Here is an 18417-nt window from a genome sequence, read left to right as displayed (position 1 = left end):
TGTGAATACATGTGTCTTTATTGTAAATCTATCTAAATTAAGATAGACTTTAACAAGTCCGCAACAAATTAACAAGTGGCTCTTGACGGAAAGGGATTGAGTCACTTCCGGTATTTCAGACAATCCCTTTCCGTCAAGAGCCACTTGTTAATTTGTTGCGGACTTGTTAAAGTGTTTTCTTAAAGGTTATTTTGTTGTCATTTTTTTATTTGTTTTTTTTTTTTAATGTAAAAGTGTTTTCTGAAATGTTATTTTGTTGTCAATTTTTTAATTTTTTTTTTTTTATGTAAAAGTGTTTTCTGAAATGTTATTTTGTTGTTGATGTTGTAAATGTGATTTGCACTTCCCAGCCACCGTAGTTTTCACTACGTTCTTGAAAAATCTAAGTTTTTTGGTTGACTGCTTTTTACAAAAATATGAACTATTGGCCTGGAACATGTGAACAGTCAGAGTATCATCAGTCTTCACTCTAGGCTACCAAACCAGCTCGGCAGGCTTGACTATTTCCCAAACCATCTTTTACTCTGGGTTTGATACAGTGCTGTGTTATTCTTTCTTCATCTCCTCACACACCTGCAACTAAACATAGTTAAACATAATCTCTTATTTTAGATACTCATTCCAGGATCATTCTTTTGTCTCCTTGAAGATTGAAGTTGATTTTACAGCTCTTTTGTCCCTATCTGTGCTGACAAAGAACAATAAGTATAATGAAAGATAATATTTTAAATTAACTTTCCAGACACTCGAGAAAATATTAATGGTAAAGCACATTCCTTGATCTTTAAAACAGGTGTTGGGTGGTTAACTCTTTCTATCTTTCTTGATCGTATTTGTTGAATTTAATAAATAATACGGTCCTCAGCCTGACAGGAATTAATCGTTACACTCTGAAACAACAGTGAATACTAAAAATTACAATTTGAAGGGGCTCACAACTGCAAAATAATACAGTTTTTCTCGATTGCTTAAACACTATAACCAATCTTGTGAACCCAAATTTCAAAACCATAATGCCACTTTCCAAAAAGCACACCCATTTCCCTGAACTATAAACACTATGCCCCTGCTTTACCACATGAGTCAGATGTGGTGAACTGTTACTACAAAACTCTACAAACAAATCCCTACATTTGTCAGTGCTTACTCCATGTGGTCACTTAGAAAGCACTAGCAGTCAATAATGTTAACTCACATCAGCACAGCTTTAGCTCAGTTAGCACACAATTAACCAAGTGGAAACACTAGGAGTCAAAATGTATCACACACCAATCAGAAACTTTGATGGATAGATAAAAGGGCCAAAGTCAGCTCTTTCAGGTTTGAAACAATTGTTCCAAAGACATGCAAATGAAGAGGTCGAGGAGGAGGAGAAGGAGAAGGAGGAGGAGAAGGAGGTCTAGGACACCAGGGAGGAGGAGGTGGAGGAACATAATTGGCCATCGGGCCAATTAAATGTCCCTGGTCAGCGTGGAGGGAATGTCACTCTGTGCGCAGCCATCAGCCAATGAGGGGTACTCCACTGCCATGCCATTCTAGGACCCTATAACACTTCTCCTTGCTCTTCTTGATGGTCTAAGAGAACGTATGTTACAGCTGAACTACAGGGAACCAGCACAGCCAGAGCAGCCTCACTACGTTGTTGTTTGGGATAATGTCAGCTTCCATCGCGCTGCTATGGTTCATGACTGGTTTACCAATAACCCAAGGTTGTCTAATATCTTTCTGCCTGCATACTCTCCCTTTCTAAACCCGATAGAGGAGTTAATTTCAGCATGGTGGTGGAAGGTGTACGACAGAGAACCTTATGTCCGTGTTCACCTCCTCCAGGCCATGGAAGAGGCCTGCCTAGACATACCAGTAGATGCATGCCAGGGGTGCATCAGGCATGCAAGAGGATTTTACCCCCGCTGCCTGGCCAGGGCCAATATAGCCTATGATGTGGATGAGATTCTCTGGCCTGACCCAGAACACAGACAGGATGCTGACGTGGAATGATGTTTTTGGTGTGTGTTGTACTGTATGGTACATGAATAAAAATTGTGCCACTGTATATACATTGGTTGTATCTTTTGTGTTCATCAAGTGAAAAGGTTTTTGAGGGGAAGAACCACAAGCAACATAACTTGCCAGTTTTGGGAATATTGTTTAACATTTATTGCACCAATGTGTAAGACTATGTTGCTGTGTGTGTATTTTTGAGGCCTTGTGTGTGATGTCTGTGGGCAAATTTTGGTTTTTCAGCAAAAGTGAATGGTTTTGGGTGCAGAGCTTCATTTTGACCTGACAATATGATGTTTGGGAAATTAGGTGAGACGTTATGGATTTGTGTTTACTGTTTTGGGAATACGAGGCTTAGTTTCAAGAAATGCGTTTAAGCAATTGAGAAAAACTGTAAAAGAAAAAAAGTATATTAAATAATCAGTTTGGTGGGTCCGTAGAGTTGGTGGTTTACACCTTTGCCTAACACGCAAAGTCTCCCTGGTTGAAGGCTGGGAGGACACACAAATCCCTTGGAGGTTGTGTCAGGAAGGGTACATAGTGTAAAAATCTACCAAATCAAATATGCGGCTCCATCTGCTGTAGTGACACCTTGTGAATAAGTGAGCAGCTGAAGGAAAGTTTTAGTTAAAGAAATAAAAATAAAAATATTCAAGTTCATAGAATCTTTTTAACTATTAAGTTAAATTACCACAACTTTTTAGGTGATAATAATTAAGTCAGTCAAAAGTTGGAAAAGTTGGAATAATTACGGATAACTGGCTTCTAAAACAAGTTTTTTTTTTACATACTCCAAACAGCCATTCAGTATTACCTTTAAAATATGTTCTATCAGGTAAAGATCAGTATTTAGTATCTGTAAAATATTTGGTGGTTTTGTCACACCTTTTATTAGAAAAAGCCTGCATTCGTATATAACTGATGTGTTACATTTTAGGTAAAAGTCATCAGGACTTTATGCATCTCTACATAACTTGATATACAAGTACACACAACAAGCACAGTAAGAGGAAGGCAAATAGGAAAACGATTTTAAGAAAAACCATAAGGCATGTTCTCTTTTCCAATTAATTATTTTCTACCCAGGGGATTTTATGGGTAAATAATTTCTCAGTGTTAGTGAGACAACGTTTTCAGTACATTCATGAATCTCTTCTTAAAAATATATAAATGGTGTGTGGAGAGAAGCAAAAGTTTGATGATTTATTAATTTTCAATCAGGACTCGTTTACCTTTAACCATTTTGTCTCAAACGATTCTTGTGGCTCTGTTGTTTTCAATCCTGATAATGTGGCGCGTTAGGAAAGTAAAAAGAATAAGAACTTTGCACACACAAGAGGGTAAAACCATGGCATTATGCGACCTTGGGACCAGTAGAGTGCAGTGTTTTCCTGTTCAGTGATTTTGTGGTTGAAGCTCAACCCCCACTACACATATCAGCTACAGAAAAAAACAGCTCGCTGAAGTGTACCAGCAGCATCGGCTGGCTTCCCATGGCTTGCGCTGAGCCTGTATTTGTGATAAGTGAGGGAGTGATCAAGCCAGCATGAGTTAGATGGTTGGCCGTGAGCCCTCTGCTGCTATCTGAAGCCCACCCAGCCAGGCACCCGGCCTCTCTATGTGCTTCTCTACAAAAGCAGACAGGGTTATAGTTCACTGGGTCTCCTTTAGACTGATGAGATTTTCTGATGTCTGCCTCATTCTGTGTACATTAAACCTGCTCTGCCTCACCACAGAGCCCATAGCAAAATGTATAACATATATATTGCTAATTGTCTGGCATCCAGCAGTCATCAAGCACCATATAAATCTGTCAAATCTGAAACTGCCTACCTGACCCCAGCTCAACGGATTGTATTTGTACAATAACTTTAGTATATTTGCAATGTAATAAGCTATATATATATTCTGTTTCTGTGCGAGTTAAAGATGCACCTGATAGGAAAATATTGGGTCTGTTTTTGCACAAAACCTATGCTGTGAAATAGCAGAAACATTTCAACTCAAATCCTTCTGAAAGGGTCTTTTAAACTGTAAAGCCACCACTGAAAATACTTTTTTTTTAAACTAATGCAAATGTTTCATCACCAATAATAACAGGCTAACAGTTGAAACTAACAAGATAATAATGAGATAAAGAGCTTCAGCAGAAACATTAATTGACATTAATGAATCTGTAATTATGTATATGATTACACACAGCACGTTTATGTACGTACTTTCAGTATATGTCCCACAAAAGAAAATTAGTTTAGCAGCAGGGGCAACAAGGACGACAGACATGTGGACACATACCCAATGAATAAATGATTGCACAACAATAAAACAATGTCCCAATAAATACAAATAAAAAGAATAAAATGAAAATAATAACAACAACAATAAAAAGCCACAAAAGGGCTATTTGCCATTAAGAAGACAGGTTGTAGTACGAATAAAAGAAACCTGGAGTCTTTTGGTCCTACTGATAGGTACTCTAAAATGACAGCCAGAGGGCAAAGAGTCAAACTCACTGTGGAGTGGGTAGTTCAAACAATTAATAATAGAAGGAACCTTCCTCAGTACATGCTTGTTATAAACAGTCAAAAGCCTGTCTTGCCAATCCCCTGAGATTTTGCTGGCAGTTTTTGCCAACAGTCCTAACAAACTCTTGTTTTTCAGAATCATATTACCAAATCAAGCAACAATGCAAAAGGATAAAACAGAATTAATAAAACTTCAGTAAAACAAAGACAGTAAAGACAACAGAGTATAAATACGTCGCACTTAATCACTTTGCAAAACATTCATTTGAAAATAAATGTGTAAACTCTTGTGCTCTGGCATTTCTTTCAGCATGAAAATAATTGTCAACCTATTTTTTACACTAAATGTATTTTATCTTTAAATAATCTGATTTCCTGTGGGCCCCTGCACCTGGTCATCCAAAGGTACAGAGCCTGAATTACTGATTAACGCCTGCTTTTATATACGGTTATATTTAAATAGCTGGTATTAATAAATTCTGTGGATCAGGTTACTAATTGTAAAAAAAAAAAATCTATGTAATTTAACCTTACGGATCTGTTGAAGTAAATTATCTGAACAAGCAAATGTAAACTAGATGTTACCAAATGAATCCATAGGACAGTCAGCTAATCTGGTTTATCTGACATCGACAGGTCGAGTCTGAATATCCGGGAAAGTGCAAGAAACGAGGAAGTGCAGCCGTTAAGCTAATAGCAGCAGGTGAAGTACAAGCAACATCAGCCCTTCTGCTGCTGCCACACAAACCGAGGAGCTGTTTGTTCACCTACATTCACAGCAAAATGCCCGAATTACAGAGACCGAGGTGAGAAAAGCACAGCTTGCACTGTTTAACTACGGCATGTTTCTGAGGTCACCGTTTGCTGTCCTGGTTAGCTAAAAAAGAGGTTAAATGTCAAATATTCCAACAACGTTAGCTCTTTTGGTTTTTTCATACAAGGTTTCCGTTAGCTTGTTAAATATCTCAGCTGCTCAACACCATCAAACAGCTGCTGAGGAGCTGTTTGAAGGTCTTCACACGGTGACATCCCTGCTTGTTCTTTGTGTAAATGTCAAGCTGGATGTCATGTGGAGCTGCTGTCTGAATCCTGACCAACAGGTTAGACAGAGGTGTCACATATGCGGCCCAGGACTGGCCTCCCTAATGGTTCATTCTGGTCCTGTAGGTAATTTTTAAGGTATCTCAGGTTGTTCATTATCTGTTTTTGTAAATAGATGATTCACAGCGGGAGAATTTTTGGGATGTATTTGTCTTTCCTTGCTTAAAAAAGAAAACTACATTGTTATCTATTAAATTAGGCTTCACACTGCCCATTAATTAAAGTGAGTTTGACACTCCTATGTTAGATCTGCATAAATATGTGAAAATTTATTTATAAGGCATGCTTGAAAATCCATCTTACAAAATGGTTCCCAGAGGCAACAAAAAACCAGATACCAAAAATTCATAAAACCCTGTGGTTAAAAACAAACTGGTGTGTTTTTACACTAAAGAAGTTTGTTTTTTTTATATTCTAAAAAAAAACCCCACACACAGAAGGGAAATTAAAACTCAAGCAAAATCTGGTAAAGTTTTTCTAAAATATACAGACTACAAAAGGTTGAAAAGACAAATAAAAATTAATTAGTGCCTAAAAGTCATCTTGATCAAAAGCCTGGTTGAAGTGGTAGATTTAAAATATGTGTTTCAGCAGTACAGAGTGCATACGTTGCCTCACCAGAGGTTTTAGTCCTGCACTTTGGAACAACTTACAGACTTGTGCCAAAGGCCCTGAGGGCCCCCACACCCATTTGTATGCGAGAGATAACATGTGGAAACACAAGACTTCTATGTTTAAGTTGTGTTGCAGGCTCATGATGATTGTCTTGAAGTCTCTTACATGTGCATTTGCAGTTATAATTTCAGTTAAGCTTTCAACCGTTCAATTTAATTTAGTTCTGCTGGCGCTATGTGGCAGGCAGAAATTGGCACTCTCGACCTGTGTTGGGCACATTAATGGGGAATTTTGCTGATAATGATGGATAGAATAAACCATGAGGAACTATGAGGAAGGTACCCTGCGATCAAAAATTTGTCAAAGAGTGAACATGGAACTGTTTCATCAGTGTTTTAGTAAAAATGTACCATGGCATTAATGAGCCATTGATAAAGGTCCATTGTCGTGTTTAAACCTAATTTTGATAGAAAGTTGCCAACCTGTGACACTGTTTATTGACTATTCTTTATGTCCTGGAGTTTTGTGTGTCTCAGTTATTTTTACATAAGGGCTTCAACATAGCTGCACAATTAAATACACAGTGGTGTTTTCCAGTAGGGCTGTGTTGTATCATATTATCTGTGATAATACTGGTGTAAAATTTTATGTGATATGTAAAAGTGTTACATCAAAATATTATTGTTATTGGGGTGCCACATGTTTAACGCCCCTATCGCTCACAACAGTGAGATAAGCCCAAACATGTCTGACAGTTAGTCATGTGTCAGCCTTGAAATAGAGTTACTTCAACAACCTCCAACCAACAACAGTGCTATGCAAAGTATACAAGATAACTGTTCCTGCTAGATGTGGAACTAACAAAGATGTTTTACAAGTTGAGGCAAGAACACTAGCAGCTGGTGATTTGCCACCCAAATGTAAACAAATGATCCGACCAAGCATCGCTGGAGCACTGACTAGTTACACTTCATACGGTAGGAAGAGCAAACAGTGGTTGTAAATCCATGGTTGCTCGGTGAAAAAGCGAGTCTTTAAGCAGCGGGTTAAAAAGCTCAACTACATGTGCCCAGGTGGAAAATATTTTTCGATTTTAGTATGCGATAGTAGTGTCCAAACTACTGAAGAGTTAGAAGTTTAAGTTACTTTAGGTACTTGAGGCAGTGTTGTCATTCTTTTCTTATTATCTCTAACGTCACCTTCCTATTCTCATTTGTCTTCATCATCTGAAGGATTCAAGCCATTGACACTAGCGCAAGTGATGGACTGGAGGGGTTCAAGGCACATGCTGTGTTCCAGGAAATCAACAAGAAACTGCAGGAGGTATTTATGTTACCTACATGAATGGGACTTGATTTGCGCATTTCCAGCTCCATAGTTTTATTCGTAGACTTTATAGTTCAATTTTGTCTAGTTCCAGTTAATAATTATTTTATACTGGGCTTTGGGCTGTTTTAAGCCTGCTTCCTCTCTCTTAAGTCTGCTTTTCCCATGAGCCCACATTCTTCTGATTAGCTGCCTTTGACAAATAACGGGACAGGTTTTAACAGCATTTGGGTATGGCTCAAGGATCGCCATGGCATTCACATTATACAAAGGCAGTAGTATAAAGACCTGTATAGAATGGAGAATTTAGAGGTGGAAATTTCAACATTATTTCTTACAAATGTTATTTTTTCTTCCTGGTAAATTTAACACTATAATCTAAGTTTGTTTGAAAATATATGAGAAAGAATCTTTGTTTATTTTTTGCTCCTTTGATTAATATTCCCCATGCCTTCTTCAGTGAAAATACATAAATAAATAATTAAATATGTATAATAAAAAAACATATCAGGTCTTTTAATAATATGTATTATGATTTGGTCTGTGCTTAAAAAAGAAACACAACAATTTTGTAAAAATTTTTAATAAATATTTGAATCTACCTATCCAAGCATTTACAGTCTTCCTAGGCTTGTGTTCATGTAGCTACACAGGCTTTTAGCCTTATGGTGGCACATCGGGATCCGTTCCCAAACTATCATTTTATAGCACAAAATAATAATATCAAGCTTATGGTGACTCAATCAGACAAATGGTTTCCATCAAAACTCTGTTTTTAAGCAGTTACCTTTAGGTGACCTCAATCATACAGATTCATCTCAAGCTCGCCAGCAGTGCTCTCTGCGTAATGAGTGGGATTTGTCATCAATGAGGAAATGGGAGCAAAGTTTAGTGTAATATCTCTGAAAACTGATCAGACAAACAGACTTGAGTTTTTAGCTTGGGAGCTTATCTTTATCTTATCAGAGGGAATTTGTTCTACTTTTGTATTTTCATATTAGTTCAATGTTTTTCTTTCTTTTTTTTTGTTTCTACTCAAATCCAAGTTTTGGGCAGATTAAGGATGATATTCCAAACTAGGTTATGTCATACTTTTGTCTTTGACCTGTGTTGGGCTGCAGAGTGTACTCCACAAACACATGAGTAAACAGTGCACCCTGCAGATTTAAGGCTGTTTTGTTTTCCACCAAAACCTGTCGTGCGTCTTCTACGCCCCAGAAATGTCGACTGTATTGGCTTATCTGAAAAGCTGTTTCCTTTCATATTTTAATTGCATTATTTCCATTTGTGTTTTTATTGCTAGCTGTATCATTTTGATGATTAATTGCTGCTTTCCTTGGCACCTTAATGCCACAATACACAGAAAATGGGGAAGCTCTTTCAGGCCCCAAGTCTGTAGCTCACAGACTAATCATACTGCAGGAGCATGCGGCCATGCTGCTTCAGTTCAAAGCAGATTTAATAATACAAAAGCAATTATAGGAGGCCAAAACAAACAAAAGGAGAAGGCCTTGAACCAAACCACAGAGTGAGTTATCAAATTCAGGCTTCTTCTTTAAGACTGAAGCCAGTCACCTAATACCCATGCACTAGAAGACTATGAAAACACTTATAAAAGACTAAAGTCTAGAACCCTTTCAGATCTAAAGATGATGTCAAAGACTAAATTTGAGCAAAACCTGGAATCTTGAAGATCTCTGTTTACATTACTTCAGCTAGATTACCTTTTAGATAATTTCCTGTCATGTTACAGCTGGAAATTTACAAGAACAGCTGTTGAATAAAAGGGTTTTTGGCAATAACTGTGTGTGCAATGAAAAACAGCCCAAAAGAAAAAATGTCAGAATGTGGACACAATGCTGTGTGGGGGGAAAAATGAAAAAGATCTGTTGGCTATTGAAAGTGTTTATGTGATTTAATGTTAAACTTTGCATGAGCCAAGAAGGGAAAAAAGTTTATGGATTATGATTAATAGTTGATTTTTGTTGGAATGTCAGGAATGAGGGGGAAAATGACATCTTATATCAACCACATCTTCAGAAAACGAGTCTTGATTTGCCTGTGAAACTTAAATTGTTGAAAAGCTGTTTGCTTTGAGACTGACAGCTCTATTGAAAGCAAAAACTGAAAATGGGGCAGCAGGTAATTATTGAAACAACTAATTAATAATGAAGAACTACTGAAAAACAAGTGAAGACAGCCACTCCAGCCTCCCTGTGGCTTTATATAAGTGCAATTCATCCTCCACAGCCAATCAACACTAAGAAAGCAGGAGGAGAGGAAGATAGTTGGCTAATGAAGAATAATTATCAAACATACCCTGTGATTAAAAGCAAAACTCCACAACAATACTACTAATGATAAAAACTCTACAGGGTGCCTTCTCATTTAAAGCACTTTTATTGTGTTCACTTACATGTGTATACCTCTGGGCGTTCACATTTAGCAAACATAGTTTATTTTAACATTTGAGCATCTTTATGAGCTAAACAAGAAGAGAATCACCTGCCAAAAACTGAGAGGTACCACACGAAGCTACAAATATCTCTGTCATAGTTTTAGGTTAATCAGAACACATGAAGTCTTATTTTTTATATGTTCATTAGATGACCGATGTTAGAATCCAGACACTATTATTTTATTTCCTACAAAGGCATTAATTAAATTAAATTAAAGATAATGATGGGCATAAGAATTGGGAAATGAAAGGGTGCCCCTGTGCATTTACTCTTTACATATATAAATGATGGATGTAACCTCCAGCTTTGAATTTTTTTTCCCCCCTGTTGGCCAGCAGGGCACAGCAACTCCTCTGGTTGCCAAAAGAACCTGGATAACACAGAGGTTTTTGAGAAAATAACCTTTCTTCTCAGGTGATCTATAGCCATTAAATGGCTTTCCCTGCCGATTTTATGGTCCCAGTTACTAGTTTATGGTCTTAATTAACACAACATGATGCTCATTTTGTAAAGTATGGTACACCTTATTTGGTGTAAAAAAATATATGATTAAAGCAGGATATCCTTTAGGTTATGGCTACATTGTAATTGATAAAGCTCTACCATATAAGGGTGATAAGTCTGCTCCACCCCTGGCTGATCATGCTTTATGAAAAACAGCAGAGGACTTTACAAAGTCCAACTTTTTTTACACATGCATGCACACAAACACACATCCGCTCTAAAGGTTTGCTGCTTGTGTGTGAATGGGTGAATGACTGAATGTAGTGTAAAGCGCTTTGGGGTCCTTAGGGACAAGCGCTATACAAATGCAGGCCATTTACCATTTGTGATCAAATACACAATACAATACCTAACTTTCCTCATTATGTTGCTTTTAGTTGTGATTGAACTGTAACCAGATATTATATATGAAATTAGCTGATTCCTCTTTAGAGAGTCGCAGCAGCAAATAGGACAGCAGGCAGGATGACGAGTTTATGAAATAGTGTAAACATTAATGGATTATCCACCTCCAGTTAAAAAAAACTGATTAAAAAAACCCCAAGAAGAATAAAAAGGAGAAAACATTTATATTCATGTTTTCTTTAATGGTAATTGGGCATAACGATTTACCTAACTTTTTCAAAATTGTATAAATATTCAACCTGTTTAATTTCAAATAAAGCCTCATAGTCTTTATCACTTTATAGATTTTCAGTTCCTGTGCACATTTAGCTCAAATGTAAATTTAGCCCACTCTCTTGGCTGCACCTATAGTTACCAAAGCCTGAACTGGAGTTGGACAGATTTTCCAAAGGTTTTTTTTTTCTTCACTCTCTGAACATTTTCAGTAGTTTTTCTGCCATTACCTGAAACTCTAAAGAAAATAACACATGGCTTGTCATACTGAGCATAACATCAGTGAATGTAGGCAGTAAAAGCTGTTCTTTTAAAAACTGACAACTTTATGTGGAACATTTTGTCACTGTACCGAATTTGCAAAACTTGTGATATATTTTTGATATATTTTTCCTTCAGTCACATGTAGTGGAGACTATTTTTGTTTTAAGGTATGTGAAATGTCTTTGTACAGGATGGGGAGCAGTTTGTGAAAAAGATTGGTGGAGTGTTTGCCTTCAAAGTAAAGGATGGCCCAAATGGAAAGGAGGCAACTTGGTTTGTGGACGTGAAAAACGGCAAAGGCTGTGTTCACACCGATACAGGTGAGAAAACTGAGCGGCTGTGTGAGCATGATTTAAAGTCTTCCAGTCTTCCTGTATCCGATTTAATGGATTCACGAATGACCCCTCGATCCCATTTTTGTGTTAAAATATCTCTGTCTCTTGAGGGTTAAACTGCTCCCATTCTTTTCAGTCAGTGAACAAAAACCTCTGAGCTGTAACATGTTTTTTAAACTTAGCTCTGTTTCTGTGTCTCTGCCCTGCAGATAAGAAAGCCGATTGCACCATTTCCATGTCAGACACAGACTTGTTGGCCTTGATGACTGGGAAAATGAACCCACAGACTGTGAGTATTCAGTCTTGGTACGGCCTGGAGGCTAAACTGTGAAGTGCTATAAGTGCTGTCCATTTACCATTTTCCTTTCGGCCTGTTGATACTGCAGCTGAAGTTGATTCAGTGAACTCTTTTCTTTCCATAAAGTACCAAAAAAAACCCAACCAAACAAAAACATCTTAGTCTCCTTAAATGTGCCAGTTGACTAGCTGACAGCGATCTTGAACCATTTCAAAGTCAAAAAACCTTAAACTAAAGACATTTCCGGTACATTCTATTTTATTTAATTTTGTACAAGCATGCAATATTTGTTTTTCTCAAGTCTCATTTTTGTTTTGGCTAATAAAAGTGTAACACTTACTAATAACTGATTTAGAAACATATTGAATGATTTGTGTATAAGCGTTAGTTGATAAGTCTGACATGCTGTTTCTTAGTATTGGGTGTTACCATGTTTATGTATCCACTTATGTCCCTCTGCCAGTCCAAAGGTGAGGTAGAGAGTAGTGGGTAACAGGCTGAAGGGGACTGCAGAAACTTTAACTGTCAGGTTAAGTATTATTTCCCACAAAGGATGTCTTAGGATGTCTAGTGTGAGCTTCCCACAGCTTTCCAAAAAACATTTTTACAAGATTCATTTTATAAGTTTTTCAGCCTGACTTAAAGTAAACAGCTATTAGCCACCTGGAACGGACATTTCTGCTGAGCTGCCAACTGAGAAAGAAAGTTTTTTCTCCAAAGAGTCGAACCTGCTGTTGCCAGTCTTGGAAAAAGTCCATTTGTTCATAGATGAGCTTAATTTCAGCTGTGGAACTGTGAATGAGGAGTTTGTTGTTTTGATAAACATTGTTGTCCTGGAGATTGTCTCACACCTTCAAAAAAATTAACTGGAAAAAAGAGCAAGACCAGCTGGACCAAAGCTCTGCATGTTCTCAATCATTTGATTTGTCTTGTTAGCTGTGGCCTCTCCAGCACGGCCACAGAGCTGTCCACTACCTCAGCATGTGAAAAAACCAACGTGCCCTGATGAATGTGCAGGGTCATCGGGGCGTCAGGCAAATACTCCCGGATGAAGATCAGTAATACAACAAATTTTAATGTTTACTTAAGTCAGACTTGTACTTGCACTTGTTGTTTTCACTTATTTCCAACCCACTATTCCTGAACACTGAAATGGATTTATCTTAATATTTAATGTAATCACTGCGCTCACTATTTAGACTTATTTAGGTCAGGTTTGCATGTCTGTGTGAGAAACTGGATATTCCATAACTTTTCATGCTTTTACACAGCAAATTCAACTCTTTATTCTTCATATTTAGGTGATTATTTTAACACTGAAGTCAATAAGTAATTTACTTAAATTTAGCTCAGATCCTTATTTGTTTGTGATGGCGGATTTAAAAATTGTAGTGTAGGAGCTGTTAATGTTTTTGGCATTGTGAGAGAATCGCTGCTTTAAGACGTATACTGAATCTGCTTATCCATCTCTTTAGTGTTACATGCTTCTTCTTGGTTTCTCAATCCTCTGTCTGAAACAAGCTGTTTTAGCTCTCCTCCTTTTACAGAATGGTTCTTTTGTTTGCCTGCACTATACAAACAAAGACTGAACAGCAGAGCTGTGGGGCATCTTTGCCTGCGATCACTATATTAGGTCCGCTCTGTGGTATCATATAGATCCAAAAGTAGAAAAAACTATGACACTGGGCATTTTGTGGACTTTGAAGTAGGAGCTTTTGGCTCACACGGTGTACATTCACATTCACTGTCCTCATTAGTTGAAATGTACAGAAGATAAGAAACAACGTAATAAGTTACCTTTTAGCTTTAGCTCTTTCCAAGTATGATCTGTGAATTGCGAAACTAACCCTGGAAAGCATTTACCCCTGATATGGAACCACTTTACTGGTACAACAAATGTTTAATAAGTCAATTACACTGGTTTTTAGTAACTAAGATTACAAGCTAGGAACCTTTTTAAAAACTAAACCATACTTAAAGATCCAATCCAATCCAACTTTATTTATATAACACTTTTAAAAACAACAAAGTTGACCAAAGTGCTTTCCAATAATAAAACAGAGATAGCAGTTAAAAACCATACATTAAGCATACAATGAAATCAATAAACAAAATAAATATATAATTGAAAAAGAAGATAAAAATAAATCAGTGTATATATTAAATATCAAAACATGAGTAAAATAAACAATAAGATATACAATGAATAAGATTAACAAAGTAAAAAGATTAAGAATGACCAACAGCTGACTAAAAACTGACTACAAACTGACTCTGATAATACTCCTAGAAAGCCTTTGAAAAAAAGTGTGTTTTAAAAAGTGATTTATACATTTCAAGTGTTGGGGCCAACCTAATATGGAGGGGCAGTTTGTTCCATAGTTTGGGGGCCACAACAGCGAAAGCTCGGTCCCCTCGGTGTTTCAGTCTCGACATGGGGACAGCAAGGAGTGACTGGTCAGATGATCTGAGAGACCTTTGTGGAGTGTATCGGTGTAGAAGGTCTGACAGGTAAGAAGGAGCCAGGCCATTTAAGACTTTAAAAGCAAGCAATAAAATTTTAAAATGAATTCTAAAATGGACAGGCAACCAGTGTAAGGAGGCAAGAACAGGGGTAATGTGCTCATGTTTGCGTGTCCCTGTCAACAGGCGAGCAGCAGCATTCTGGACCATTTGCAAGCGTGATAGTGAAGCCTGATCAATACCAATATAAAGTCCATTACAATAATCAAGGCGAGTGGTCACAAATGCGTGCAAAACTCTCTCCAAGTCACAAAAAGAAATAAAAGGTTTTACTTTAGAGAGCTGCCTCAACTGAAAAAAGCTTTTCCTCACCACTGTATTTACTTGTTTGTCCATTTTAAGAGCTGTGTCAAATTTTACTCCAAGGTTGGTGACAATTGATTTGACACACGATGTAAGAGGACCCAAGTCAGATGGAGGGACACCAGGTCCATTCGGCCCATATATAATGACTTCAGTCTTCTTTTCATTAAAGTTTAGAAAATTCAGAGCCAGCCATGCTCTGATATCCTTATATTATTTGTATTTTGCAGAAACAACAGTGAGAGGGGTAGAGAGCCACATATCACAAAGTGAACCAATTGTCTTTTCATTAGATTTGTCTGAAAATAAATAGGGTGGCTCTTTTGCACCTACAAGCTAAATATATATACAGTTTTGACCTTTTATGATTCGACATTTGACTTATCAGCTCCTCGTTGTTTTCCATGCAATGTGTGGAAATGCATTTGAACTATTATTACAGGTGAAAGCAGTAAATTAAGGTAGCACTCAGGTCAATTTACACTAAAAAATATCATCCAGAGACATCTACCATCAGCTCACAGCCATTTGCAGTGATTGCATGTACTGTGAGGTCCTAGAAAAGCCACTTCTGCAGTGTGTCTGCCTCTTCCTCTCTGTTTTTCCTGTTTGACATCAAAAAATGGATGGGAGAAAAACATCTATATTCCCCTCAAATCCGAACTCCTTTTGCCATAAGAGGAAAAGCTGAACTGTTGTCGAGTCTCTTTGGCACATTGGTTTGACGTCACTGGCATGGAGCGCGTCCGGTTCCACCTTACTGCAGTTACTACCCATCCTACAGCTTTTCATTTTACTTTATTTTATTTTATTGTGCGTTTTACTTTACCTCACTATATCTTTATCTTTTATTTTACTAGTTTATCTGTTGTGTCTATTTTAGAGTCGACTCTCTATTTCAGCTTCTGTTTGCTTTATTTATTTTACACATTTACTTATTTATTTATTTGATCTATGTATGTATTTTATTTATTTAGTTGCGAGTGTTCTTCAATTTTTAGAATTCAGTCAGCTAACCAGTTATAACAGACATAACGTCTGAGTAACTGGTGCGTACAATGGGGTTTCACAGGGCAGTCCCACTGGAAACACTGGTAATCGCTCTGCAACCTTCTCTAGATTTATTATAATATTATAATAATAATTATGTGCACAACTCAGTGATCCTGAATTGCCGTTTTTAAACTCTGGTGGAGGTCTTGCAGGAGTCCCAGACTCCCCCATGTACGGTATTGGTCCGCATTGGCTGAAATGAACGGGAGAGATGTTGAAATCCAGCTCGAAGGACCAAGCTGTTTAAAAAAAAAAAAAAAAAAAAAAAAAAATAAATAAATCCCTTATGAAGTGAGACACAGAGTAACGAGTTCCAACGCATTTATTTACTTGCAAGGAAGCAAAAGCATACGTGATGAACATCTATGCAAGTGCTCACTGGGGCGAGTTTAATTTATCCACTTCTTCCAACGTTATCCTGGGAACAGATATGTGTGTGACGCTCTTACAGGGAAACAGTTACATGATGCACAAGTACATGATTCTAACCCTGCTTTGGATAACAGATAGCAGAGGAGCCACAACAAGGCCTGAGAAAAGGACAGATTAGAGGGACTGAGAGGGAGAGATGCATTCCTACAGCTTACCAAAAGGAGTGTTGCACAGCTTTAATAATTTTTCTATCAATCACAAAAGCTTAGCAGTGCAGGCTCCAGCAGTGTGTTTTCCCATTTCTGCTGTAAACTTACATGAAAGAGTGTGTGAATGTGTGTGTGAATGGGTGGATGACTGAATGTGTAAAGCGCTTTGGGGTCCTTAGGGACTAGTAAAGCGCTATACAAATACAGGCCATTTACCATTTTATTTTTATTTCCTTGAGAAAATATTTATCTCTAAAATGGTCAAGTTTTTACATCACTCGCCTGATTTTTACCTTCTGACATCACAAACATTCATTTCTCCTTTATACGCCTGTGCGCTCTGTGGAGTTTCCTGACCTTTCATAAGCTGTTGTTGCTGTTGTCCCACTTTTTCTCGGGTTGAGTTAATCTCTCACGGTAACTCTTTAAAGCCAGCAGCATGTATTTCTCTCCTGCGCTGAATGAACCATGCTTCTGATTCCAAACCATCTGATGCTTTTATATTACAGTGTATTACACTCTCGCTCTCACTCTGATTCACAGGCGTTTTTCCAGGGCAAGCTGAAGATCACAGGAAACATGGGTCTGGCTATGAAGCTTCAAAACCTGCAGCTGCAGCCGGGCAAAGCCAAGCTGTAGACGAGATGCTGGAAAGAGAACAGAGATAAACCACGAGGAATTCAACCGCAAGCCTGGTTTCAGATAAATGTTAAAAATTCTCATCACTGGACTAAAACACTCTTCCTCTTAGTGACCTCACTGACCCAAACACTGGGATTAGTCAGCAGCCTGGCCAATCTAACTGGAGAATGACATAGATGGAGAGATAATTATTTCTCTAATTAAGTCCCTGCCTGCAGGCCCTCTCTCAACAATACTATTAGTCCAACGTAGTAGAGACAGGTGCTCCCTACTTTGTGATACTAATTCAGTTCTTGTCCAATTTTTCAGTAATCTTCCCTGGTAATGAAATCTTTCAGTGTATTATGTCTAGAAATGTTTTATAAGTAGAGCAGATTGGTGTAATATTCTTCATAATAATGGATTGAACAGTCAAAGTGCCTCCTCATCTCAGATTATGGTTTCTAGGCAGAAATGTAGTTTTTTTTTTTTTTTTTTTTTTAACAGTCTGCCTAACTAGTACTAATACAAAATGCATATTCTGCTCTTCTCTTATTGTATGAATCTCTAAAATATTTCTACAGAATAAACATGTCTTTGCTGGGGGTCATGATTTGCATCTTTCACGGTCCGGGTGTATTTGTATTTGGTGCATGATTCCTGCAGGTAACTTGAGGTTTCGTTAAATTTTGCTGATAAAGAAGCACAGAGCAATTTATCCATGAAATGGAACATAAAACAAGACTGAATGAACAACATGATGTTCCTTTTAACAAGAAGGCTTCTTTTATGTTCAAATGGGAATGTTGAGTTTCTGGATGTTAAAATGGAAACAGTGGCTATGCTCCAGTGTTTCTGCAGTGAAAAGAGGCTGACGTTAAAGTCTCCTGACACAGTTTAGGGGTGCCATCTGAGGTTATATCAGTGTGACTGTGCAAAAAAACGGCCCACTATTACACGGTACTTTGATGTCAATGTCAAGCTGGCCGGCCGTGTGCCTGCTCCCCCTTTGAAGGGCCCTGTACTTTTCCAGTGCTGCAGCGACCCGGTTCCAGACTGCCACGCTGTATTTTTTCCTTTGTAGATGGACGAGCGTGGCTGAAAGACAAATCTGTTAACTAGCTCTGACCCAGATTCCACTGCAGCTTTGGCTTGGCTCATGTAGTTTTCAGGTCTTACTCTGCAGTCACACTGGGGTTATTTCATTGGTCAGTAATGATTGCTTTTAGAGAATGCAGTTTCTTCTGTTTTGTTACAGTGAAGGAATTGAGAAATTTTAGACTATTTGCA

The 18417-nt window shown here is 37.7% G+C and overlaps 1 protein-coding gene across 1 annotated transcript; it reads left to right on the top strand.

The window, feature by feature from the left end:
- Window positions 1-5166: 5166 nt before the first annotated feature.
- On the top strand, window positions 5167-17735 carry scp2b (sterol carrier protein 2b). The gene is made up of 5 exons (XM_003444297.5): window positions 5167-5332; window positions 7475-7565; window positions 11604-11733; window positions 11958-12037; window positions 17050-17735. The coding sequence occupies exons 1-5, from the start codon at window positions 5310-5312 to the stop codon at window positions 17143-17145; spliced, it is 420 nt and encodes a 139-aa protein (XP_003444345.1). The 5' UTR covers window positions 5167-5309; the 3' UTR covers window positions 17146-17735.
- The last annotated feature ends 682 nt before the right edge of the window (window positions 17736-18417 follow it).

The sequence above is a fragment of the Oreochromis niloticus genome, linkage group LG23 (assembly GCF_001858045.2).
Source record: "Oreochromis niloticus isolate F11D_XX linkage group LG23, O_niloticus_UMD_NMBU, whole genome shotgun sequence".
Classification (NCBI taxonomy): Eukaryota; Metazoa; Chordata; class Actinopteri; order Cichliformes; family Cichlidae; genus Oreochromis; species Oreochromis niloticus.
This window is presented reverse-complemented; position numbering and strand designations above follow the sequence as displayed.